Source organism: Sardina pilchardus, chromosome 6 (assembly GCF_963854185.1).
Source record: "Sardina pilchardus chromosome 6, fSarPil1.1, whole genome shotgun sequence".
NCBI lineage: Eukaryota > Metazoa > Chordata > Actinopteri > Clupeiformes > Clupeidae > Sardina > Sardina pilchardus.
In genome coordinates this window covers 24094978-24119805 of record NC_084999.1, presented here as the reverse complement: position 1 = coordinate 24119805, position 24828 = coordinate 24094978, and the positions used below count along the sequence as shown (strand labels likewise).

The window sequence follows — 24828 nt, the reverse complement described above, 5'->3', positions numbered from 1 at the left end:
CTAACTAAACACCACAGGGTCGAGTAGAGAAAGGAGGAGGGGGAGACTGTTTAAAGAAAACTGCCTTCAGGATGAGATGTACTCGACTGTGAAACAACACTGAACGGAGAGAGAGAGAGAGAGAGAGTGTGTGTGTGTGTGTGTGAGAGAGAGAAGCAAGGAGAAGAGGGGTGAGATAAGTGTCAATCTGTTCAGACTTGTTTGGGAATTTGAGGAGGGAGGGAGGAGGGGGGCCAAACCGAAAGGGAGAAAAAGAGAAGAGAGAGAGAGTGAGAGAGAAAAGTGAGAGAGGGAGGAACGGAGAGGGGAGAGGCTCTTGTGGTGGAGTAAACATTTGTTTCCTTGGAGTGAGAATTTGTGCAAACAAGGTCTTGTCGCGGGCAAGGCACTGGATGAAACTTTCGAACGAAGCAGGCGAGCGCACCTTGGCGTGGACACGAGAGCCCGGCCTCTGAGCACTCACACGGCGGAGAGCGAGACAGATATGTGGAATGTGTGTGTGTTGTGCAATTCCTGCTAGCCTCTGAGAAATCTTCTGAGACAGAGGAACGACACAGAGGTGGGAGAGAGCTGTGATCTCTCCAAATACCAAACTCAGGTGAGTTCTCCGCTCCGCTTGACTGCCTTTTCCCCCTCTACCTCTACTAACCCCCACTAAACTACACATACTCTGCCCTCAACTATTGTTTACCACAACTATCAGGTTGCTAGTTGTGAAACTGAGATTTGCTACTGTCATTTCTGACCAGTCAGCGTTACTTTCAAACTCAGTGACCCTTTTTTTCCGTTTAAAGTTTAAAATGTGACAAAATCTGGTCATACATGTCTGTTTCCTGTGATTCACCGAGTTGGGTGTCAGTCCACCATGTTGTAATAGTCTCCTCTCTCTCTGTCTCTCTCTGTCTCTCTCTCTCTCCCTGTTAGGCCCTGTGTATTACTGCTTGCATTCTTCACTTGCAAGCATATTTAGAGAAAAAAGTCATTTGCAGTTCAACAGCCATTTTAGGAGTGTTCCTTTCACATTGTTGAAGGGATTTGTGAAATGGGAGGGAGAATGAATTCAGTGAACTTGCAAATACACAAGACTGAAATGGAAAGACAGTGTTAGAAATCTATGCAGTGAGTTTGTTATCCTTAACATCAGTCTGGAATGTGACAGGAAATGATGTCATATGCAGGTATGCAGGTCTTATAGTTAATTTACCTTTCACAAGTTTAGGCTACACTTGGTGGTCTGTTATATATTTTGTTGTAATTGATGTTTTGCGAAAAGTTTGATTTGACTGCTTACTGTATATCTCATCAGCCAATAATGTGTCAATTTACATTTTCCCTATAATCCACAAAGTTGTTGCCTGCTGTAGCCGCTGTTTTCATAAATGTTTCATGCCATGGCATTCTCTAGCTAGGAAACCATAACAGACAGTGCAGTTTTCCTTTCGTTCCAGAGGCACATGCCTTTAACTGATGATAAGGAAGATGACCTGTCAACAGTGGAAAAAGGGGCTTTGGTCCCATTTCAGCTGCTGACTGAATGATCTTTCTCATTCAAAGCATTTATCGGTCTCTAAAGGACATGGAGCTCCCTGTCATCTTGTCACCATTTTGTTGAGCCAAATGCAATACGATAAGAAGGATGAGGTGTTCTTCTCATGGCTTAGCCTGAGAAAAAGCAGCTAATTAATGTTGTGCTTTTTCTGCCGCCACAGGTTTGAGGAAAGTATGTAGCCATGGAAACCAGACGCACCAACTTGACTCACACGGACACGCTGCGAATAGCAGAGCGCGGTGGTCGCGATGTCAGCCCACACGCCGCTTGGAGGAGAGAGAAGGACGCAGGCCGGACAAGCGAGAGACCAAGGGACCCAGAGCCAGACGCCCGGGGCTGGAACCGAGAGAGGGAGCCGAGCTTCACCACCTTCAAGGGACGAGGGGGAGAAACGGAGAGAGACTATCGGCGAGAGCGAGAGGCGGCCAAGCGTTCCAACGGCAGAGTGGTGTCCATGCTGGAGCCAGGCCCAGTGGTGGATCGGGAGGGAGAGAGGGGAAAAGGAGACACCTTCCCCAGGATGAGAAAACCCAGCCGGGAGCGAGACCGGAGAGCCAACATCATCCCGGAGGACGAGAGGAAGAGGAGAGACAGGGAGGTGGAGAGGTGCACAGACAGAAACCAAGAGCGACAGGCGAGGATGGAGCCTAGCAGGGACCGCAGTAGAGAAAGGGACCGAGAGTTGGCCCAGAGGAGGGACAAGGACATCCAGAGGTACCGGGAGGAGGAGAGGCGGAGGAAGAGGGAGAGAGGGCAGCTGATAGAGGACTGGAAGAAGAACGTGCAGAGAAGCTTGGACAGGGAGGATAGGAGAAGGGAGGAAGTGAGGGAATATGACCCCAGCGGCCAAGAGAGGAGGCGTGACCGTAACCCCGAGGGCAATGACCCACGTGGACCACGCGAGATGGACAGAGAGCGAGGAAGACCGAGAGCGAGTGACCGAGCAAATCGCTCTTGCTCTCCCCAACGACGGAGAGCGACGGAGGAAGAGAGAGGGATGGACAGGTCAAGAGTGGGGTACAAGGACGGGAGAGAATACATGAGAGAAGCACGGAGAGATGCAAGGAGCGAGGGAGAGAGTGATGGGGGCAGCAGAGGGAACGTTAGAGGAAGGGTGGAATATTCAGCGACTCTGCAATATAAGCACAGCAGGAGCGAGGGAGATAATGAAGGAGATGAGAAGAGAGAAAGAGTGAGACAGAGACAGAGAGAGAGAGAGGGGGAAAGAGAGCGAGAAACAAACAGAAATAGGGACGGGTACTACGACCGGGATAGACAGAGAGAGAGAGGGAGGGACACGGACAAAGTTGTGGACAAGCGGAGGGATGAATTTAGTGACCCACAGCGCAGGGGGAGGGATGACAGGAGTGGCAGAGAGAGGCAAGATGGACGACCGTACCCACGTGATGACAATGTGGCCCAACGCAGAGAGGGCGAGCGTCCTGCAGAGAGGGAGAGAGAGCAGAGGAGACCGAGAGAGAGGGCAAGGGAAGGGGAGGACCGAGGGAGTTCATCACCAAGCAGTGCACAGTTTAGGACCCAGCCTAGGGCCCCGAGTAGTGAGAAGCCTCGGACTCAGTCACGGGCGAGCAGTGGGGAGTGGATGTCAGGGAGTGACCTTGAGAACGAGCGGCAGAGGAGAGGTGGGAGGGACGGCAACAAAGGCCGAGAGCCCGGACACGAGAGCACTCCAGAGCGAGAGCGAGAGAGGAGGAGGCCAAGAGAGCCAGACTTCAACAGACCCCCTCCAGTCCAGGAAGAACACAAAGGGCCTCAGAGACAGGACACGACGGCGCGTGAGGGAGAGAGGAGGAGTGTGACCGCTCAAGATGAGAGAGAGAGAAAGAAAGAAACTGGCAAGGCGGGAGCTGACCGGGACGAGCGGGCAGACGAGGGGAGGACCATGAGGAGAATGTGGCTGGTGCCAGGCTCCGAGAGGGGAAAAACCTCGCGGGAGGCTTCGCAAGAGGAGGAGCTGCTCGAGAGCAGGAGAGAGACGGCCAGAGAGCCGGAGGCGGCCAGCCAAGGCCTGCAGGACAAGTTCCGCAAGCTGGAGAAAGCCGGAGAGTTCGCTAGGAACCGCGGCCGAGATGGGAGTAGGCCTGAGGAGGGAGCAGGAGAGGGCTCTGAGTCGGGGAGCACGGACGAGAGGGAGGCCAACATAACAGAGGAGAGCGACCGAGAGAGGGAGGAGGGGAGCGAAGGCCTGAGCGACGGAGAGGTACTGGGCGTGTGGCGGACGTCGCCTTCCGTGGAGGACGGATTTGTGACCGTCTCCAGCGGAGGGGAGGAGGAGGACGATTTCGAGGACTGCAAGGAATTCTGGGACAGCGGGGTCCGAGATGAAGCCACCAGGCAGTCCCAAAGAGTTCATGAGAGAGGGGTGGAGGCAGGGAACGACATGATGAGGACAAAGTCAGACAGAAACAAGCCTGTCACGGTGCTCAGAAAAGAGTCGCACAGTCGAAGGGCCTATCTTGATCTGGATAACCTCGAATCAGTGCCTCGAACGGACTACTCTAAACTCAAGTACAACAACCGTAGGTCTCTTGACCTCACTGGGGACGGAAGACCCAAACCGGAACCCAGTCCATCCAAAGACAGGGATCAGGATGAAAGGGCTGAATCACCAAACACGCAAGAGGCAGAGAAGGAGCCGGAGAGAAAATCACTCTCTAACGAACACGTGCAGGAGGAGGTGACCGCATCATCAGATGACCGAACCAACGCAAACTCCTCCCCAGAGGTCACTGCACAACACCCACCTGCGGGCACAGACATGCCCGGCGGGCTGGAGGATTACGGGTACGCTGTTATAAAAGACGACGGGAGACAGGAAGCCGGACCCTCTGCACAGCAGCCCGGTGGGGATGCAGAGATCTGGGCCACGGCGGAGGAGGTGAAGCGGCACTCCCAGGCGCCGCACCTCAAGTGGGCCAAGAACGTGGTGCGAGAGATCCTCGGCATCTCCGAGGACCAAGGGTTAGAGGAGGCGTCCGAAGCCCAGACTAAGAGGCCCGCCGATCCAAACCAAAATCCACCGGGGCCCATGCCAGTCTATGCCACAGTCCAGAAGAGACTAGAAACACCGGACTCAGACTCTGAGTCACACCCGCCGCCGGGGGAGAAGGAGGAAGAAGAGGAGGAGGAGGAAGTGTCGGCGCACTGGGAGGAGCCGAGAGGTAGCGTGGTGCATGCTGGGAGTTTAACACACGCCGACGTGCATGTGGACAGGGAGGCAGAGGTGCATGGGGAGAGTGAGACACACATGCATGGAGAGGGTGACACGCGCGCGCCTGTCGACAGTGACGTAGACGCGGAGGCTAACACACAGATAGGGGTGAGCATACAAATACAAATAGAGGGGGCGGAAGATGAGAAGGCAAGCGAGGAAGAGGTGGCCGAGGGTGCAGAGGAAGGAGAGGGGTCAGGGCAAGAGGCATACACTGACTCCGAAGCCGAGTCGACCGAGGCACTGACCCGGTCTCGTGACTCGTCTGTGGAAAGGGAGGCAGGGACGGAGACAGGGGGAGGGGAGGAGGAGGAGGAGGAGGGGGGTAAGGGGGAAGTGGCAAAGATGAAGAAGAGGGATAAATGTGCGATACTAAGCACCAACAGCTTTCGGGATCTGGGCACAGAGGCGCGACTGAGGAGGAGGGGGATCCGCAAGACGGTGCCGAAAGAGAAACGAGAGGAGGAAGAGGAGGAGGAGGGAGAAGGAGAAGGAGAAGGAGGAGAAGTGGGTAGAGACCGCAGGACCAGAGTGTTCGCCTCAGGTAAGACAGATGGACACAGAGCGTCTTACTTAACACTGAACACTTTATCCATCAGTTGCTGTATGTCAGTGTTTGAAAAAGGAGGGAAGTGGGGGGGTTGGTCAATTCTGAGGTCACTGATCTGGTCAGCTTGGGTGGTCAGATCTGCATGTGCTTTGTGGCCAATTGGTGGATCTCATGAGGCCCTGTGGTCGAGGCCCTGGTTTGGAGCACAGGCAACATCATGAAAAGCCAGTTCCAGTGGGAACATGGAGTTTTGCTCCACCAGTAAGCTACTGCCTGAAGAGCACACACTGACACCACTAGCCAGATTGGCCATGCTAAACGTTAACATGCTATCTGGAGTCTTTTGGCCATGTTGTGCTGAAAAGGGTAATTTTGTGCAGTGTTCTGAGCTGAACCACAGAGCTACTCTCTTTTGGTAGAATGGTTTTGAGTTTAAAAGCATATAAGCCTGGTAATAGTACGTAAACAACGAGAAAAACAGAGGCTAAGCTGTCAGGACAGTGGCAGTAAGTAATAACTCCAAAATGTGCTGACAAGTAGCAGAGGGGGGCCTGGTCCAGATTGTAGTTAACAAATCTTGCTTGCCCTCATAAGCCTGAAAGGCCATAAAGTCTGGACAGTAATCATCTGCCAGGGAAAGGTGACCACCGTTGCATTACTATTGAGTTGCATGTTGTTTATTGTCTGTGTTTGAACTGAGTGTAAAATATGAATGTCCTGTCACAGTGAGGGTTCCTAGAAATAATAAAGGTGTGTGCTGTTGGGAAAGAGGATATTTTCTAGACAGTCACACACAGTTTGATTGAGTAAGGCTGGAATTCCCTATGGCGGGAGGCGTTAGAGGTCTGTTTCCCGTGAGTGGCTGTGATGTCAGAGAGGAGTATCGCGACAGGCAACCGTAGAGTAGTTCACACTTACTCTGACACTAAATGGAAGCTCTTCTCAGAATACCCCAGATCGGACAAGCATGGAGGCTTTTAAACAGTTTCACCGGAGGTTTGGACTAAACACCCACACACATACTGTACTGTACACACAGCACGAGAGAGATGGACAGAGCTTGGGCTCATAACACTCTTGCTTCGCTCTTGTTTCTGGGTCGTGGTTGTTGTTGCTCTGCTTTACGCTGTATTCTGGGTCTAGCGATGTGGTCTGATTTTATGTCCAAGTCTTATGAGTAAGCACAGCCGCATGCATTTATTTCACTTTTACATGGACCTGCTGTGTCTAACCTTATTCTTCTTTTCTGTGCATATTATGTGTGTGAGCATGGCCATATACTGTTATTTGGGCCTTTATATTTCCAACACTATGCATGTGTGACTATCTGATGTGATGATAATCTTGTCTGCTGGCACTTATGTGTGTATGTGACACTTACGTGGAGGAGAAATCCTGACCAGCCTTACTGTGGCTGTGTACATAAGTTTGTGTCACTACACAAACGTGTGATAACTTTTTGGGAGGTAACCTGACCTGTAGCACTGAGTACCCATGTGTCTGTGTGTGCACCTTTACAGAGGAGGAGAGCGAGGACATGCGTATGAGCTGGAACGAGGTAGAATTAAGGTAAGACAAATCGACCCCTTGTCAATCAATACAAGTTAGGCAAGCTTGTTCAAAGATGAGAAGAACTTTGAATGTTTCTCAATATTTATCTGAAGTTCATATACAGTATAATGAGAGTTACGGTATAATTTCTGGTCATCATGTCGTTAAACTACATGACTTTCTAAAAATAGGAATGAGCAACGGTTTAACATGAAATAAGGTTTCCAGAAAGAGGCCGTAAAGCACTCCCCCACTCAAGGGTTCTTAGAGTATCCTGTGCATTCTTGAACGCGAAGGCATGGAGCTTTTGTATGTAACGGGGGCATGTGTACTAGATAACATCAGCAATTCTTGTACCATCTGGTACGGACTTTAGTATTTTATTACATGAGCGCGTAACAAGATTTCAGCATTGACCTTTAACATACATTTTGTTTTTCTTCATACATGTCTCTCTCTCTTTCTTTCTCTCTCTCTCTCTCACACACACATTCTTCCTTCTTTCTCCTCACCCCCTCAGGAAAGTGGTGGACTCCATTGGGAGGACGGCGAAGAAAAGGAACTCTAAATTCTTCAGTAGGTGCCCCCCAATCCCCCATTCCACAACAATCCTCTCTCACCCCTTGCATCTATTTCTCTTTTACACCTGCATCACTTCCTGCAGTCCAGAACCACCAATTAATATGATTAGTCAGCTGTTGCTAAATGCACTTGATGTCCACTGTAATGGACCCCAATACCAGCATACACCACCTTGCTCTATAGAAGGGAGCAGCGTTTTCTGTGGAAGAATGTAGTCTCAGCCAAATCATGGTGAGACGCAAGTTGCTTTCTGAAACACTGCTCGGGGCCTTTCGACAGGTTACGGCAGGCAGCCCAATGCCTGTGGAAAAAAACAGCTGCTGTTGCTTATTTATCATTTCAAACAAGTATGTAGGGGGGAGGAATTTGTCTAATGACATCCCTTTTGCTCTACTTTGGAAGTGCAGTTTTGCTTTGTTTCGTTTTACGTGGATTTTTATTTTACGTGAGTTTTCCTGTGGCGCAAACCCCAACATCCCCCAAACATTGTCTTTGACTCTCCTTCATTTTTTCGCTTCACTTTCAGTTTTACTTACTTCTAGATTTGCCTTTCCCATGACGTGCTTCAGTTTTTTTCTTCTCTCTCTCTCTTTCCCTCTCTCAGACTCTCAGCTCTACCAGCAGTACAGCGAGGTGGTGTTGAACAGGGAGATCCTGCGCCAGTCCGATGCCGACACACTCTCTGTGGCCGAGGACCTTCCCGCAACCCACCCGGCATCCTCATGCATCTCTGCAGCCGCCACCGTCCAGCCCAGTCCTGCCCAGAGACCCTTGCCCCCGATACCGCCCCCCACGCACACCATCCCCTCATCGGGCTCCTTCTCCAGCGGGACATCCACGCTGACAGTGCCCCAAAGGGCCCCACGGCCCCCGTCGCCCCGAGTGTCCATTTCCGGCCAGACGCAGTCGCTTTGGCAGGAGCTGCCCAGTGTCAGGAACAGCACTGAGCTGGAAGACATGAACGAAGACCAGAGGAGGCTGCAGGAGGTACAAGACTACATTTCCCATCAGCCCCCTCCCCAACCATAGATGTTGATGGACATAAGTGTGCATTGATATTTGTGGGCATTTGAGGAATGTCTTCCTTTTAAAGGTCTTGGGGGAACCATAGTCCCCAGATGTTATATTTAAACTTTCTCTACTGGACTGATTTGGTCAAGAACACAACACTTAGTAGCAGTACCTCTACCTCTTTACATTAGGTTCATAGGCACAAGCAAATGTACATGTCTTTATACGACGGTTTAATCCAAAGTGAGTTTCAAATGAGGACTAACATTCAAGCTACATTGCAAAGGAGGCCTTAGGATAACAATAAATACTACTATTACAATCAAAAGAATACCAGAGGAGTTTTAAGTACCAACTGGAATGTAATCAAAGGGGATTGAAGGAGCAGAAAGAAGAGGGAAGTAGTTTGCATCTCTAAATATTTGTTATCGTGTGAGCAAATGTGCGGGGATCCTAGGTAATTGGGGGGTGTTACATTACATCAGTGTTGAGTGGTTTGTTTTTGTGTTGGGACATGATCTTACCCGACCACATAGTAAAGGCCACTGTGTGACTGACAGGTCCGATTTGAGGTGGTGACCAGCGAGGCCTCCTACAGCCGCAGTCTTGACATCGTGGTCGAGCACTTTGTCAAGTGCAAAGACCTGGAGACCTTGCTCACAACCCAGGATCGGAACTGGCTCTTCTCTCGACTCGTTGACGTCCGGGCCATCAGTCATAGGTGAGTGAAGCACATTGTAGTTAGTAGGCTATAGATTGAGAGGATCTGACCTTAATGATGCCCCTCCTGCTGTGTACTAATGATTCCTCAGTTACTGTGTGTGCTAATGTGCCAACGAGATCATATTATGATGAAAGGAAAATCAGTTGTTTTCTGTTGATCTTGGATGACCTTTCATCTCCTCCATTGAGCCAGACACAAGGTCTGAGAGGAACTGTTTGTATTGCTGAATCACGTTGTGTTCTTTTGAGTGTGTCGCTGTTGTTAATCTCCTCCACCAAATAAGAATGAAGTGAGATCAATGAAACGGTCAAAGGACCTTTTTTGCCTTCAGTGAGTTTGCACAAATATTGATAAGCTTATTACACCCCTAACACAATGTACTGATTTGTCTGACGTTTCTTTGTTTCCATGGTGACGTGCAGTTTCCTAACCAAGCTGGAGGAGCGGGTGGAGAACAACACCCTGCACTTTGACGTGTGTGACATCATTACGCGGCACTGCCAGATGTTCCGCATGGTGTACGTGCCATACCTCACCAATCAATCGTACCAGGACAAGACCTATCAGCGGCTCATGTGAGTACAGCGGAACGTTCATTGACGTCCACCTACCTCCCAACGCGTTACCAAAAGTAACCCTCTGAACATCTGCCCATGCAGTGCTTCTCAAGCCTGCCCTCATTAACACAAACACATACACATACACATGCACAACATCAACATCAACATCAACATCAACATCAACATCAACGACAACGACAACGACAACGACAACGACAACGACAACGACAACGACAACGACAACGACAACGCCACACCCATTCAAATGTTCTATTTTCTCTACTCTTGATTCAGGTTGAGTTAATCTAATCACAGGCACTAATGGTGTGCCCAGTGTGGTATTTGGACAAGGGAAAGATAGCAAACATACAGCAGCAGAAACGAGGACCTCTGCTCTATGCTCAGTTTAATAGAGTTAAATAAAGGTGAAAAGAATGAGTTTAGATAGAGTGTGTTTAGAGTGTGCATAGTAGGCTACCCAACGAGTTACCTCTCTCTCTTATGTGTCGTTGGGAAGGGAAACCCAAACTTTACTCATGTCAAATGTTCCGTTGTCTTTCCCTGTTGTATGTGTGTGTGGTCAGAGACGAGTACCCAAGCTTTACTCATATCAAATATTCTGCTACCTCCCTCTTGTACCGCCGTTGGTTAGGGACGAGTACCCGAGCTTTACTCATATCAAATATTCTGCTACCTCCCTCTCGTGTCTTTGGTCAGAGACGAGAACCCGAGCTTTACTCATATCAAATGTTCCGTTGTCTTTCCCTGTGGTATGTGTGTGTGGTCAGAGACAAGTACCCGAGCTTTACTCATATCAAATATTCTGCTACCTCCCTCTCGTGTCGTTTGTCAGGGACGAGAACTCGAGTTTCAAGCGCCTTGTGGAGAAGCTGGAGCGCAGCCCCGTGTGCCAGAGACTTCCTCTCCGCTCTTTCCTGATTCTCCCCTTCCAGCGCATCACCCGTCTCAAACTCCTGGTGCAGGTACACACACCTTTCTCTTACATTAACACCTGTCGTCCTCTTCTCTTCATTGTATAATACTGCCCTCCTCTGAAACGCAGGGAGGGTCCTTTAGGCGTCTGTTAGGTATCTGTATTGATCCTCTGTATTGATTGACTTCTTTTCCTCTAGAATATTGTGAAAAGAACGGCTCCTAAGTCGGACGACGAAGCACAAGCCATTAAAGCCATGAAGCTTTTGGAGAAGGTGACAATCACACATTTAACTATTTCAGCCTCAGGACAAAAGTCTTTAAGCCTGTCAAATAACGCTCTTCCTGAATGCACCTTTTTGCAGATGATTCAGGACAGCAATGATAGCATTACACTGATGAAGAGTATTGAGTCACTGGTATCTCTTAGCGCCAAAGTGGACTTTGAATGCAAGGTAAGAAATAAAACTACTGAAAGAGAAGTAAACAAACTGCTTCTGTAAACATCTGATTGCCTGATTCAATTTTTTTTTATCCATCAAACAATTGAAACCTATATTGGATTATAATGAAAGTTTAGACATGATATGTGAAGTTGTGAGTTACTCATTTAGAGTGCAGTGTTGATGTTGTTTTGTTAATTGTTTGTTTGTTTGCCAGACCTTGCCACTGATCAGTCAGTCCAGGCGGATGGTGAGGGAGGGCATGGTGACAGAGCTGATGGATTTCTCCATGAAGGAGACTGAACGCAGTGTCTACATTCATCTCTTCAATGACTACCTGCTGCTCTCCCTGCCCAAAGAGTGAGTGGAACACAGACACACACAAACAAACAAACAAACAAAACAACAACAGCAAAATCATTGTTATGAATATGAATATGACAAATTATGTAATAGAATATGACATCTCAGACCGTGGGATTCTCTCTCTTTCAACATCAGTGACGATTTAATTTGGTTAAAACCAATGAAAACTCAGCAGGCTGTGGGATATGTATACAAATGTTACAAGTGTGTTAGAGTGGACATCTGATTTACCACTGTTTTTTGTTTTGGTCATCAGTAGGTTAAATATGAAGAGAATGTTTATAGTGTTTGTTATTGTTCCAAAGGATAACATAATTTAAGTGAGAGTAGTAATAAGTTGAGACTGTAATAAGTTGCATCATCATACTGTACTTTGTAAGCATATTTACAGAAAGTGTTTTGAGTAGAAAAAAGTAATTTTACAACGATATCAGTATTATGGTGTTGAAATTGTATCTGTAGCCTGTTACTTAGTCTGATGGATATATGAAGTATTTCCTCTGATAAATACGCTCAACTTGGTCAACCACAGTTTGACATATGTTTAAAAAATTGACCTATATTTAAAATTCTTTGGCTCGACAAAGGTAACCTATTATGAATATCCTAGTGTGGTCAACCTTTCTGTCAACAGTAACATTCTGTTAATAGGATGTGTTGGAGTGGTGTAGTCTTAAAACGTTATGTCAAGTTTAGGCTGAAAACAACTGAAAAATGTCTAGTTCAGTCCAGGCATTAATAACAGCATACAGTAATCCAACATCATCAGATATGTTGAGGTATACGGACATGTATGCAGATAATAAGCTGTTGTGCCTTTGAAGAAATAATTAAAGGCTCCAAAGCAACGTTTCACACCCAGTGATGAATCATTATTAAAAGAAATGTTGCCACAGTGGATTCTACGGCAGTTTGAAGAGGATTTGTGTGAATCACTTATTTGTAAACCGTTGCATTTCATGGAAAAAGGCATTTTTGCTTTAACATTTACCAAGAAACCAGAGAAGTGCACTAGTGTGTTGCCGTCACAGATTAGGCCAGAGGTGGTTGTGCATTATACTGCAGTTAGGTACGATCAAACTATTTCTTAATTTCTGTTTGGACCAAAGACATTCCGGAGTGGGGTTACCCCAGAACGTCCCTGACTTGACTCGGCCGCCAGCCTCATACCTAGTCAAACCACAGCCTTCCTTGCCAGTCCCACTGCGGTGCACACTGATGCCATATTGCTTCATTGACCTGTTGTTGCGTTTTTAACGGAATATAAAAAAAAACGGGAGGAGCCTGTTGAGGTTGAGTCTGAAGACTTAACACAACACCTCTGTAGATTAGCAGAAGAAGAAAAAAAACTGTTTGGATTAACATGCTTGTAGAAGTGCCTCTCCACTCCCAATTGGTTTGCCAGGACTCCAATAGACAAGTCTGTCCACATACTACTGCACAGCCTAGCAGAGATTGAGCTGCTGCAGCAAGGTGACTCAGAGGCTTATTGTTCTCTCCTCCTCTATTTAGCAGGTTTTGTTTTTCTAGAGCAAAGAGCATCCGTAGGGTGCTCCACCACTCATCAGGTTAGCTCACCTAATGTGCGTCTTGTGGATTTGATTCTGTGCCAGGGGCGGGCGCTTCACCGTGATTGATCACGCTCCCGTGGCTGAGCTGCGCGCGGAGAACTGTCGGGTCAAACTCCACTCGCTGAAGAAGAACGTCTTCCGGCTTTACTTGGCCAGGAAAATGCTCCTGCTGAGAACAGACACACTGTAAGTGGGGGAAGGGAATGAGTGAGTACATGAATGTCTGTGTTTATCAATGTACTTTTTTTTTTTTTTTTACGCTGATTTTGTGACAGAGGTTTAGCTCTCTAAAGCTGTTAGTTTTTGTTAATTTTGTTTTGTTTCAGTGTATAAATCCCAGGCCTTGCTTACAATCAGTCTCACACCAAACCTGCTGGTCCAGTCAGTGGGATACAAGAAACACAAGATGGCTTTGCTTCCTGTTTACTAATAGATAAACTTTTGTCGTCTGTCCCTGTGTGTGTGTAGGAGTGATAAGTTGCGCTGGATCTCAGCTGTTTCCAGCCCCCACCCTGAGATCGACTTCACAGCAGCCCAGGGTATGTGTCACTCACCGCTCCTTCCACAGGAAGCTCTGTCGTAAACCAGGCCAGCACTCGGCTGGTTCCAGTAAAGTGACTGCAGTCAGAGGGCGTGGGAGGGTGGGGCACAGGAGGGAGTGGCGCCCCCTGCTGTTTTATTGGGAATATCGCCTCCAGCCAGCCACAAACAGATCAGATGACGGTTCGGACTCCCAGAAGGACATGAGATTAGTAGCATTAGGTGTTTAATCAAGGCTGGAGCGTCACAGACAGAGACTCCATTCTGAAAGAGAGGGTTGTCTAACCAGAGAGAGATGTTAGGGGAGCTTGTAGGCTCTTGTTGACAAGACAAAACCCCAAATATGTAAATGTTTCTGATCACTGCCTTTCTCTCTCTCCCTCACACATCCGCAAACAGACTTTCCTCAAATGCAGTGCATACGTGCGTACCAGGCCCAGCAACCAGACGAGCTCGGCCTGGAGAAAGCTGATGTCCTATTGGTCCATCAGGAGAGCAGTGACGGTAAGTTGGACTACAATTCCCATCAGCCTAGGGTTCACTGATGTCTGTGGACAGAGCATAATAATGAAATAAATAAATAAAATATATTTATATATGTGTAACAAAATTCTGATAAAATGTGGTAACAAAAAATGCTAATCCCTGCTCCCCTCTCTCCTGTGCTGCAGGCTGGGTGGAGGGAACCCGCATGTCAGACAGACACCGAGGTTGGGCCCCAAAGTCTCACCTGGAAACCATCACCAATGAGAAAGCTCGGCAACGCAACCTTATGGACATTCACAAAATCACAGCAGCGACTGCAGCATTATGAGTGTCCACTCCACACACACACACCTACACTCAGACAGGCCAACTTACCACCTCTGGATTCTCTAAGACTGTGCGCCCTCCACACACACAGACTGGTTATGGTCCACTGAGCATCAAGTCAGGGTTGGTTTCTCAGCCCAACTTGGCTTTGCTGGGACTCATTCAAGACTCCTCAGACTACCTGGGCTTGGACATTTGTCTTGCAGAGACATGTTTCTTTTTTTTTTTTTTTTTTGTCTCTGCAACACCAGCTGGAGGGTGTTGCCGACAAGGGCCCAGCTGGGAGCAACCACTACCAGACGTTGACTCTAGCACCACCTCCTCATCATGAACTTGTGGGCTGCAAAGAAGAGGCAGCTGCCTGAGACATGGCGAGGCGAGGCCAGGCTTTCTCTGGCCTTGTAATGACGTCCTTAAAAAGTTAGATGGCTGTTCGAAATGAAAGAGGGATGGGGGGAGTGGTTCAAAGCTAAGCTTCATTTTTGTTAAACTTGTAACTACGGTTCTTTGGAGTGAACTTTGTATGATATTTCAACTGTAATTAACAATATAGTTTTACTTTTAACAAAACTCTACAAGGAGACACTCTGGTCCTGGCAACGGGGTCACTAAGTAAACGGACCAACAGGTTTAGATTTCTGTTGAAGCTCTGTACGTGTTTTTTTTTATATATTGAGCTGTAAACTTGCACAGTGCTAGTGCACATTCTGCCTGGATCCACAGGACTTGCCAAATGAAACGGTAATAAATTTGTATTCTGTGGCACTGTACAGACTTCCAGTGCCAAATATGTTCTTTCTTGTAGAACAGCTGCCAGTCAACTACCAAGTAGCCATGGGTTCCCCTTAGACACAATGTTACAAATGTACACTGAAAAAGGACAAAACAAAAGACATGGGATTGTTTTTTGCATTCTAATATTTTTTTTATTTACAACAAGCTCCTGAAAGCCACTGAGAGCTGGCCTTGTGCACGTGGTTAATGGGAAATTTCAATGCAAATTCAGTAGAACACTGAGATAGTCGTCATCACACAAGGTCAATAAATTCACAACATGGATCGAATGTTTCAATCAATACATACATTCCTGACAGGTGAGGCCAGCCACTAGAGCGGTCACCACACAAGTGAGTACACGGACAACTCATCGTCAAAACAAGGACAAGATAGTAAGGCCAGATGAAGAGGTCTTTTTTTTTTCAGACTGCGGCAGATTCTTGAGGAAACCAAATGCTTTAGTGTCACAACAATCATTAAAATTGACAAGGTATTAAAAAGGTCCTTCCATCTGACAACCATCTTATTCTTAAGAAGACACTCTGCAATTACAATTACAATTGCAATAGTTGAATGGAGGGGGGGGGACTAGATTCTGCAGAAAAGACTGTAGTTACAAGCAGAGGGAAAATCAAAGAAAATGAAACACTAGTGTCTCCGCTTCAGCCTGGATTATTTCTGGAATTGACTGGTTCCTGAGGAAGACTGGAGTCCCCGACCCGTAATCAATGATGGCAGACATTGAACTGACGTCAGTGATAAAACCAAACTAACTTTTAGACAGTCAGTCACTTAACTAACCAAGCAACAGTTGAACTAGTCCATAGTAATCTACCAGATTTAGGGGCTCAGTATACCCAAAGCAGTGGTCTCGGTGTGTGCAAATTGTGGTGTCACTGGGGCATCAGACCAATATTCACAAGTAGTCTTCTCCTGAGAGGTGTCCTTTCAATGGAAAGGCTATCGGTAACGACTACACCAATAAAGGAGAAGAAGAAAAAAAGAGAGGACCAGCTGACTGTATCGAGGAACTTTGTGGGGTTTTTTTTCCAGGACTGGAGCCGTCTAAGCAGTACAGCAACTGGTTTAAAATGAATCTTTTCAATACCTCTTGCTGGATTATTGCTATGTCCCTAGTTCCTAGTTAATTTCTCCCAATTCTGCTGTGCTGCTATACTTGCTGGTAACTTCATTAACTACTCCAACAGACTATTCAAACTTCATGATTCCAGTTTACAAATCAGCTCCAATTCTACCACAAACTAGCCTGACTCTCGCCAGACCCTTGTAGTTCCGCCATGCTCCACCAGAGGCTGAGCTCCGCACAAGGGTCTGGACGCGAGGGCAATCCAAACCCCTGCCAGTGATCAAAAAATGAGCAACCAATCAGGAGCGCCGAAGCGAGTGTTTGATTCAAATAACAATGGCGGCACGCAGCGAGGAGTCTTGTGCTGACATTGATTCTGCTATTTAAACCGTTTTGTCGAATCTATCGAGTATTCATTCTTTAAAAGATTAACAGAGAATAGTTTTGAAGACATTTATTGGTGGCAAGGATGTTTTTACTCTTCTTCCGACCGGGTTTGGCAAGAGCTTGAAGAAGCCTAGCACGTCATTCAAGATAACAGGCAAGTGGTTTATCAAATCACATGCGAGGATGTTTTACAAGGACCCGCCTTCAGAAATACATCTCCTATCGAGAAGTCCCAGATCCTTGTGTGAAGCAGACAGCGAACTACAGGATCTGGCGAAAGTCAGGTTAACCACAAACCACTTACCCCCTGATCTCCATTCAAATTAAAATTAACTTAAAAAAATCTAAATGCACTACTTTTTTCCGCGTTGCATGAGTTAATTAGACTGTTACATTTATTTATCACCCAGAGAAAAGAAATACTCTTCTGATTGCTTTGTGTCCTGTTATTCTAAATAACGGGACACCTATGAAGTAGATCTGCTAAAAAAAAGTTTTTTCCATATCAATGCTTATAAATGGTATCTAGAACAACCACAGAAGGCCAATGGTTGGTCCAACATGATCACTGTAAGGGCCAAAGAAAGTTGTTACTCTTTTTAAACCAAATTGCTTGTTTCCTTTGCGTGCTATAAACTGAAGGCATGACTACTGACATAGTGGCAACAGGATGATAAGTGAGATAACAACCTTCGTGGTGTCCTGTTACTCGGAAGTGGGATCAACGTCATTTTCACATCACACCAACACATGCCTTGCGTATACTGGGCCCTTTAAGTGTTGCTGTCCATTTTGTCTCCCTAGAAAGCGTCCCTCTACTCTCTTTCTCAAAAGAAAAATGTACAAAAGATAGTCTGCAAAACTAAAAACCATGTCCAGCTAATTCAGAACCAGTTGAGATTGCCTGCGTTCACACATTCACAAATACACCTGCGCACACACACACACACACAAACACACACACACACTGGTAAAACAGAGGGCAGTACCACTGCTGGCTAATATTCAATGACATACTAATAGCGAAGGTCTACTGGGCGACTTGATGATGACGGAGGAGAAACATGCTTACAAAAACAGAGCGTGAACCTGAGTGTGTCTCACTAACCGTTAATGCCACCGTCCCGAGCTACGAAGTTAGCTGCGCACATTCAGATCTGAGGTCTCTAAATATGAGCATTGCACTCAGTCAGCACCCGTCTCTGTTAGCTCATGACATACTACGACAAGCACACTGCAGCTCAATCAACTGGTGCTCCTAGCATGGCATATTACAAAGGTTTGAGGTTGTAATGCTTCCCTGTGTGTGTGAGAGGAAGATTGTAAAAACTGTATCCCGTCACCAACATTACCTGTATTGAGGTCCCAGTACAAAAATAAAAATTCAACTTAAAAATAGCCTAAAACACTGAGGTATTTCAAAAATGGCCGATATATAAGGTTGGGTCAGAGGAGTGTGTTTGTGGCCATCTAATGGCTGCATGTACATAATCAGTAAAGGTACTTTTCAAAATCTACACTCCAACGACGTAGTCCACTGAAAACGTTTCAATAAACATAGGTCCCTAAAACTGAATAAAAACAAAGAAAAAAAAAAAAAACAGCCAATAAAAATTTCACTTGAGACTGCGTGTGACATTACATTCGACATTAAGCTTGTTACCATCTCAAACAGAGTTACAATAAAACTAGGCATTCTATCAGTCAATGATGCAACAGATCTGTGAAGCTCTCCCAAATGCCTACATCTACTAAATTCACCATGACAGGGGCCGCGGCGGGAAACCAGTGTTTTAAGGGACCGTAACTGCAAAACACAAGCCCCTGGTAAAAGCTATGGAAAGGAGAGCTTCAGCTGAGGATACACACATACATACATACATACACACACAGACCAGTAGGAGAGTACATCACAGTACGCAGGGCTGGGGGGCTGGTACGTCAACCGACTCCAGTATTGATGCTCAGTACCTCCACGGCTGTGGGTTGTATCAGTATGGTACGGAGGATGAGAGGAGGAGAGGTCCATGGAGGGACATTAGAATACAGTGTGATGCATTAGGAAGGACGGGACCCACAGGAGACCACTACCGTGGGGGGTCTGTGCTTTTCAACCTGGGGACGGACAGAACAACATGGATTAGTCCTCATATCAGATTCAGACTAGACCAGTGCAGACAGAGCACTGTCCTACATCTTGTCAAATTCAAACCCATGAACTGATAGACTGCTCCTACTAACTATCTGCGAAGATTAAACAAGGAACATTTCTGTGCCTGAAATAATCAGATTTTTTTACAGGTAATATATATATATAATGATCTATTTTCAGGTATTAAACTGCCTGGCTCATGCTTGAGAACTTCAAGGCCTTCAAAGGGGAATTCCAGCGACTTTTTTCACATTTGTCGAGGTCACAGAAACACACAATAAAATGAAAACAATCGGCTCTACCTATCTTAAGTCGCTGCCGCCGACTGCTAGGGCTGCCATGCCGCTACAGTGCTACACTCTGGGGGCATGAACATGTAGGCTCATGAACATGTCGCCAGAGTGTAGCATTGCAGCTGCTTGACAACTTTAGCTCCAGCTAGGTACAACCGATTGTTTGCGTGTTTTTGCATACCGACAGTACCTGGTGACCTCGCGAAACAGATCTATGTGAAAAAAAAAAAAAAATCACTGGAATTCTCCTTTAAGGTATCTTTGCATGGCTTCAACTAGCTCATCTATCTATCTATCTTTCCCTCCGTATGTTACCTGTACGAGATGGGCAGCAGCAAGTTGTTCTTCTTCAGGGCCTGCACTTTGCTGAGGGTCTGTGGGTCCAGGGCGATGAAGCAGCGGCGGGCGTAGTCCAGCAGCTTCTCCTTGGACGGGTCGAACTCCCCGACCTCCGCCACCTTCTCCGGGGCGACCAGCAGCAGCTCCGCAATAGGCGTGGTGGACGCCACCGTGTTGCGGTCCACGCCGTGGATCTGAAAGGCCTTGGACATGTTCTTCAGGCGCTGATAGGTCACCAGGATCTTCTTGTAGCGGAACAGCACCCCCGTAGGATCTTTGACTTTGGAAGGGGAAAAAAGTCAAAATAAAGTTTTAAAGTTGGGCTGGTAAACCAATGACATTACCCGATCTGTGCATTAATATGTCATTTACTCTTCGGAATAACTTTTGAATTGTGAATCACTGCTGACTGCTACAGAAAAGGCAAAGAAAGATTATATCACACATAGCATAATTTAGGCACATTGCTAATTCAAATACTTTACAACTGAAAAAAGAGAGGGGAAAGGTTTCACTATATAGATGGTCATGGACTTCCTGTCAAAATGAATTGTGCAGTCTTTGACAGTGCTAATATCTATCTAGTGTCCATAAGCAATCATATTCTACCCTTCAATTTGATTTTTTTTCATCTCACCTCTCTGTCGCTCCCTTCCCCGAGAAATGCGGAACACCCGTCTCCTCTTCATGCCACTGTTGTTCTGTCCACCTGCCCCCATGTTGCGCAAAGTCATGGTCTCAGACATCATATCCTGTCCTGACATCATTTCCTCTTCCTCCAGATAGTTGTCCTCCAGAAACTCTGCTTCCTCATCTCCAATGAGTGAGAGAGACTCTGCAAGGAAGACATTCACCATACAAGCAGACTATCACATTTCCTTCTTTTACTATAAACACCATGGTGACTTAAACACACAAATACACACACACACACTAACACACAAAGAAATGTAAATAAGCAAAGCCTTACCTGACAGGTCATTCATTGATCTGTTGTTAACGCAGCTGCTGCTGAGGGACTGAGAGTGGGAGGACCCAAAGATGGAGCCCATCTGATTATTGGCTGGTCCAGAGCCCATAGCTTTGGAGTTGGCTGAAGGCTGGGAGGCGGGCCTCTGTTGGAATGATTGGCGGGTGGCAGGTCTTTGGCCATCAGACTGTTGGTCTATGGGATGAGTAAAAGGTCAATGATCACAACACAACCCAGCAGACTGAATTCAAAGACATTAATAGATTCAAGTTCACTGCACATTTGGCCAAAAGATTCATCACGTTCCCAGATTTTTCCACCACAATATCATCAGTTGAAGCATGGAGTGCTTCTTACCTCGCTCACTCTCTCGCCGTCGCTTCCAGGAGAAGCTTCTGCAGTCGTTTCCTGCCAAAAGAAAACATCTCAGACAGGCTCTGGCAAACTGGGCCATCTGCAGCTGGCTCCAGGACCACCAAATGACAAGTCACATCACCCTTCCACCAAGTATATTCTAATAAACACGCCTAACCATCTAAACTTGCCATTATCCCAGGTCCAGTTCACAAAAAAGCTCTGATGATCACAACATCGTTGAGTACCGTAAAAGCACCAATTTCTGCCCCTTTCTTTCGAAAATTCAAAATCAAAAGATGTCTTGTAATACTTCAAATTAACATTAGACAAAAAAACCCTCACATTTTTTCAGCCCTAGCTTTTATTGCCTGAAAAATCAAAATGTTGTTGACCATGCTCAGAGTCTGGTGCTGGGCTGGTGGGTAACCTACATTAACCTACTGTACATTTCTTCATTATTTGACAGTACGGTCAATAGTTAGGCTACCAATGATTAAAAAAAATAATAATTTTACCTTCATGTGATTAATAGGAATCTAGTCTCAAAAGGAGCATAGGCATATGCATTTGTTTCTTTAGCCAGGTTAAATGCTACTGTTGCAATCAGGAAAATATAGCCTGAAGCTAAGCGCAAATCGAGGAACACAGGACATTCAAAAGGAGGATTGATCATTTTGTAACATAATATGTAACCAAAATAACAACGTAAAAAAATATGCCATTTGTATGCCAGCCAGACTTGAGACCTTGTTCAATGTTTTCTTTTTCATTTCTTTTGCAGTTTTTAATACTCTGTATCTTCCAATTGATGTAGAGAACTGTGCTACACACAACACCAGTCAGAGCATCCCCCTGCACCTCATTCAACCTTTTTCTTTTCTTCTCTTCATCTACACCTACCTTCCATCTCATATTACTTGCCCTCCACTCCACACTTTGTTAGTTCTCCCTCCCTTCCTCCTTCCTTGGTCCACTCTTACCATTGCTCTCCTGGCTCTTGGTGCAGGAGATGAAGCGGTCCAGCTGGCACCGCAGGAAGTCCCTCTCCTCCTCCAGGTCCTCGATGCGCTTCTGCAACCATGAGTTTTTCTCCAGGGAGATCTGCAGCTGTGTGCGCAGGTTTGTGATCAGCAGGTAGGAGCTGCCCGGGGCTGGGGCTTCAGCACCTACACACACACAAAGTTCAGATCGTTGTAGTTTCACTCCATTAGCTCATTTTACGGTCAGTGTAAAATGAGCAGATGCAGAGTGAGACACTTAAAGCTCTAACTCGGTGTCTCTCATGCAGTGTCGAGGAGGTCCTTAAAATGTCATTAAAAAGGCTACAAGTGTCACAGAATTATCTTAAATCAAAAATATAAATTTTGGCATCTACAAGATGCATCCCATTCGCACAATACCACAATGACAAAATTGTGCAATTACAGCAAGTGTCAAGTGTTGTTTGACAGCGTTCTTAATGAAGATACATTGATGACAATGTGACATGCTCAGAATATCGGATAAAAATCAGCATAGCTGGCAGGCACAGGTGTAACCTTCTCGGTCAACATAATTAATGGTCTGGAGAACTCTTCAGCCAGCCTACTGCCTACCTTCAAAGTTCTGTTCATTCTGGTTGTAAAATCCGGCAGATGGCTCAAAGTTGTTCTCCTCAAACGGAATGGAGATCTCATAAGACTCTTCGTTCTTAGGAGCTGCAGTAAAACAGATCACAGACTACAGATGCATAGCAGTACTACATACATCTGCACTACAGTTTAGCTCCATATTAATGATGTGAAAGCAATCTGTAGTTGTTCGTAGTGCAAGGGATTTCGTAATATACTAAGGAATACAAGATTCAGTATGCATGAGCAGTTCACTTGTAATCTAGTTGAGACATGAAATTACTCATCACGTGACAATGTTATTTAGTTCTAACAAGACTTTGAGTACATTAAAACTTCGAAATCAGGCACCAACTTGTCGACACGTGTGCTACAAAGAGCTTGATGTTATACATATAAGATAATCCTCAACTGTTACCCTGAAGCTCGCGTGAACTTCCAGTCCCATGCTTCCGAGTCGTGGTGGGGGTCTCTGCATCGTTCATATTTCCGCTCTGTTGCAAGTGTCGTTATGCTGGGGAACATGCAAAAGAAAATACAACGACTTGGTATTTGCATGGAGTCGAGAAAGAGAATGTGCTACAATCACAGACATTTACAATAAACTTCTCAAACGATCCCTATTGTTCATGTTTGAAAGGGCAACTGCAACTGAGAAAGCCTTGCTCGGGTTCATCAAGCAAACAAGCTCACTGGGCCCATTAGCTAGTCGACTTCCCACAAGTTGCTCACGGCGAGTCTCCCTAACAAGTTATAGCCATAGCCAATGAATCTCATATAAATAAGCCTTGATAATTAAGTCTCCTCCAGTGCTTTCGGCAAAGCAAATGACATGACGCCCTCCTCCTCTGGCTAGGTCGCCAACTACTTAACAGTACATATTATCTAGCATTAACGTTAGCCATGTAAGGTTCATTTCGGCTGCTGTCAGTGTGGTGATGTAATAAACAAGAGTAAGCGGGCTACCTCGCTGAGATATTTACGTGATTTTGAAAATAAAGCGCAGTGTGGCGACCAAAACGAATGCTATCTAAGTCAATAGAAAACTGGCAAGTCCAACAGACTGCCAGCGACTCTCCCTGTAGCCTGCTAACAACCTATCTTCCTAGCAAGCTTAGCATACTAGCTGGCTACATCGCAGTGTTACTCCACCATATGTCATCTTATTCCGCGCTGTAGTGTACAAACCTGTTTGCAGCTTGAACAGCACTGCGTTTAAAATTCAAACGTGTTTTCTTTGATGCACACCTGCACCATTGACTTGCATTAACTGAATAACTATGCTAACAATAACAATTACCACCGTTTTCACTGTGCTGCCTTCTTGTGTGACGCACTTCCTGTGAGGAGTACAGGTAAGGCACCTTGTGCATATTTCACATCATGTGTAAAACGAAGGATTTTTAGGGACCATCTTGCACCCATTGATTTTGAGTCTGGACAGAAAACATTCAGATCATAGCCTATAACGCTTTGTGTTTTTTAAAGCATCAGACACTGGATAACCTAATGCAGCAGGATTGAATCCCTCTCAATTTCCCCACTCATACATTATCTTCCATGTTTTGCGCAATTTCCCCATAGACAGTAGGCTTAGGCCTACTTGGTTCTGATGCTGTCCCCTCCTCTGACTATCATGAGGCAGAGTGTCAATTAGAGTGTCTTCATGGTTTCATATTTGACACTTTGTTTCATGCATTTCTCACATGTTAATTATCCGCTTGTATCGTGCCACTTATCCGAATATGTTGTTTTATTATTTACCTCGTGTACGATAGCCTCTTAAAAGTTTTGATTCATCGTCCGTGTCTGATTTACATTCATTGTATTTCCATGAATCAGAGTAATAAATAGAGGAATAAACATTGGTTTGGCGTTCATCGTTCCACACTACACTGCAGAGTGAACAAGGGAGGGGGGAGGCTGTACACTAACGTCTTTGGATTGTTGTGTAGATCTATTTGTTGAAACCCCTGAAAACCTAACCTGATGGGCAATGACAATTTTCCCGTAGGCTATAGGCCTTCATAGGAAAGGTAGCCTATAGGAGTAGTAGGGCCACACGTTGTAGGCCTAAGCGGCCTATACAGGTGCGCCTCAAATTAAAAATGTTGCTCATAGAGTGAAAATTTCAGACATTCTACATTAATTACACATAAAGTAAACTATTTCAAGCATTTTTTTTTTTAAATCTTGATGATTACAGATAATACAGATACAGTATGTCAACTTTCTGCAAGTGATTAACTAATCTGACAGATCTGAAGTAGTTAATTTATGCACTCAATACTTGGTTAGGCCCTCTTTTGCATAAATTACTATATCAAACGCATAAATCTGCCTGTGTCACTGCTGAGTTGTCATGTAAGGTTGCTTTGATAGCGGCCTTGTCATCTGTATAGTTGAGTCAGATCCTTTTCCTTTTGACAAT

The 24828-nt window shown here is 45.9% G+C and overlaps 2 protein-coding genes across 3 annotated transcripts; one reads left to right on the top strand and one right to left on the bottom strand.

Moving 5' to 3' along the window:
• The first annotated feature begins 211 nt into the window (after nucleotides 1-211).
• On the top strand, nucleotides 212-15192 carry arhgef5 (Rho guanine nucleotide exchange factor (GEF) 5). The gene is made up of 15 exons (XM_062539178.1): nucleotides 212-598; nucleotides 1710-4731; nucleotides 6852-6900; nucleotides 7403-7458; nucleotides 8069-8451; nucleotides 9036-9196; nucleotides 9622-9774; nucleotides 10613-10742; nucleotides 10893-10967; nucleotides 11058-11147; nucleotides 11353-11495; nucleotides 13115-13258; nucleotides 13541-13611; nucleotides 14012-14116; nucleotides 14284-15192. Exons 2-15 carry the CDS (start codon nucleotides 1731-1733, stop codon nucleotides 14424-14426), a joined length of 4704 nt encoding a protein of 1567 aa, XP_062395162.1. The 5' UTR covers nucleotides 212-598; nucleotides 1710-1730; the 3' UTR covers nucleotides 14427-15192.
• Nucleotides 15193-15331: 139 nt separating this feature from the next.
• ccdc106a (coiled-coil domain containing 106a) lies at nucleotides 15332-23718 on the bottom strand. 2 transcript variants are annotated; one of them, XM_062539180.1, is made up of 9 exons: nucleotides 23586-23718; nucleotides 22816-22911; nucleotides 22383-22484; nucleotides 21768-21953; nucleotides 20788-20838; nucleotides 20431-20625; nucleotides 20098-20295; nucleotides 19437-19740; nucleotides 15332-18791 (listed from the first exon to the last, which is right to left on the bottom strand). In XM_062539180.1, the coding sequence occupies exons 2-9, from the start codon at nucleotides 22880-22882 to the stop codon at nucleotides 18764-18766; spliced, it is 1131 nt and encodes a 376-aa protein (XP_062395164.1). In that variant the 5' UTR covers nucleotides 22883-22911; nucleotides 23586-23718; the 3' UTR covers nucleotides 15332-18763. The 2 variants fall into 2 exon arrangements, with proteins under 2 accessions (XP_062395164.1, XP_062395165.1); XM_062539181.1 differs by lacking the exon at nucleotides 22383-22484.
• Nucleotides 23719-24828: the final 1110 nt, after the last annotated feature.

Bases quoted from the DNA above. Each gene is read 5' to 3' on its own strand.
- arhgef5 (XM_062539178.1), top strand. From the start codon at position 1,731: ATGGAAACCAGACGCACCAACTTGACTCACACGGACACGCTGCGAATA. The intron at 10,968-11,057 runs GTGACAATCACA...ACCTTTTTGCAG, and splicing joins CCATGAAGCTTTTGGAGAAG to ATGATTCAGGACAGCAATGA. The intron at 11,148-11,352 runs GTAAGAAATAAA...TTTGTTTGCCAG, and splicing joins AAGTGGACTTTGAATGCAAG to ACCTTGCCACTGATCAGTCA.
- ccdc106a (XM_062539180.1), bottom strand. From the start codon at position 22,882: ATGAACGATGCAGAGACCCCCACCACGACTCGGAAGCATGGGACTGGA. The intron at 19,741-20,097 runs GTGAGATGAAAA...CCCCTTCCAAAG, and splicing joins GGGAAGGGAGCGACAGAGAG to TCAAAGATCCTACGGGGGTG. The intron at 18,792-19,436 runs GTAACATACGGA...GTCCGTCCCCAG, and splicing joins CTGCTGCCCATCTCGTACAG to GTTGAAAAGCACAGACCCCC.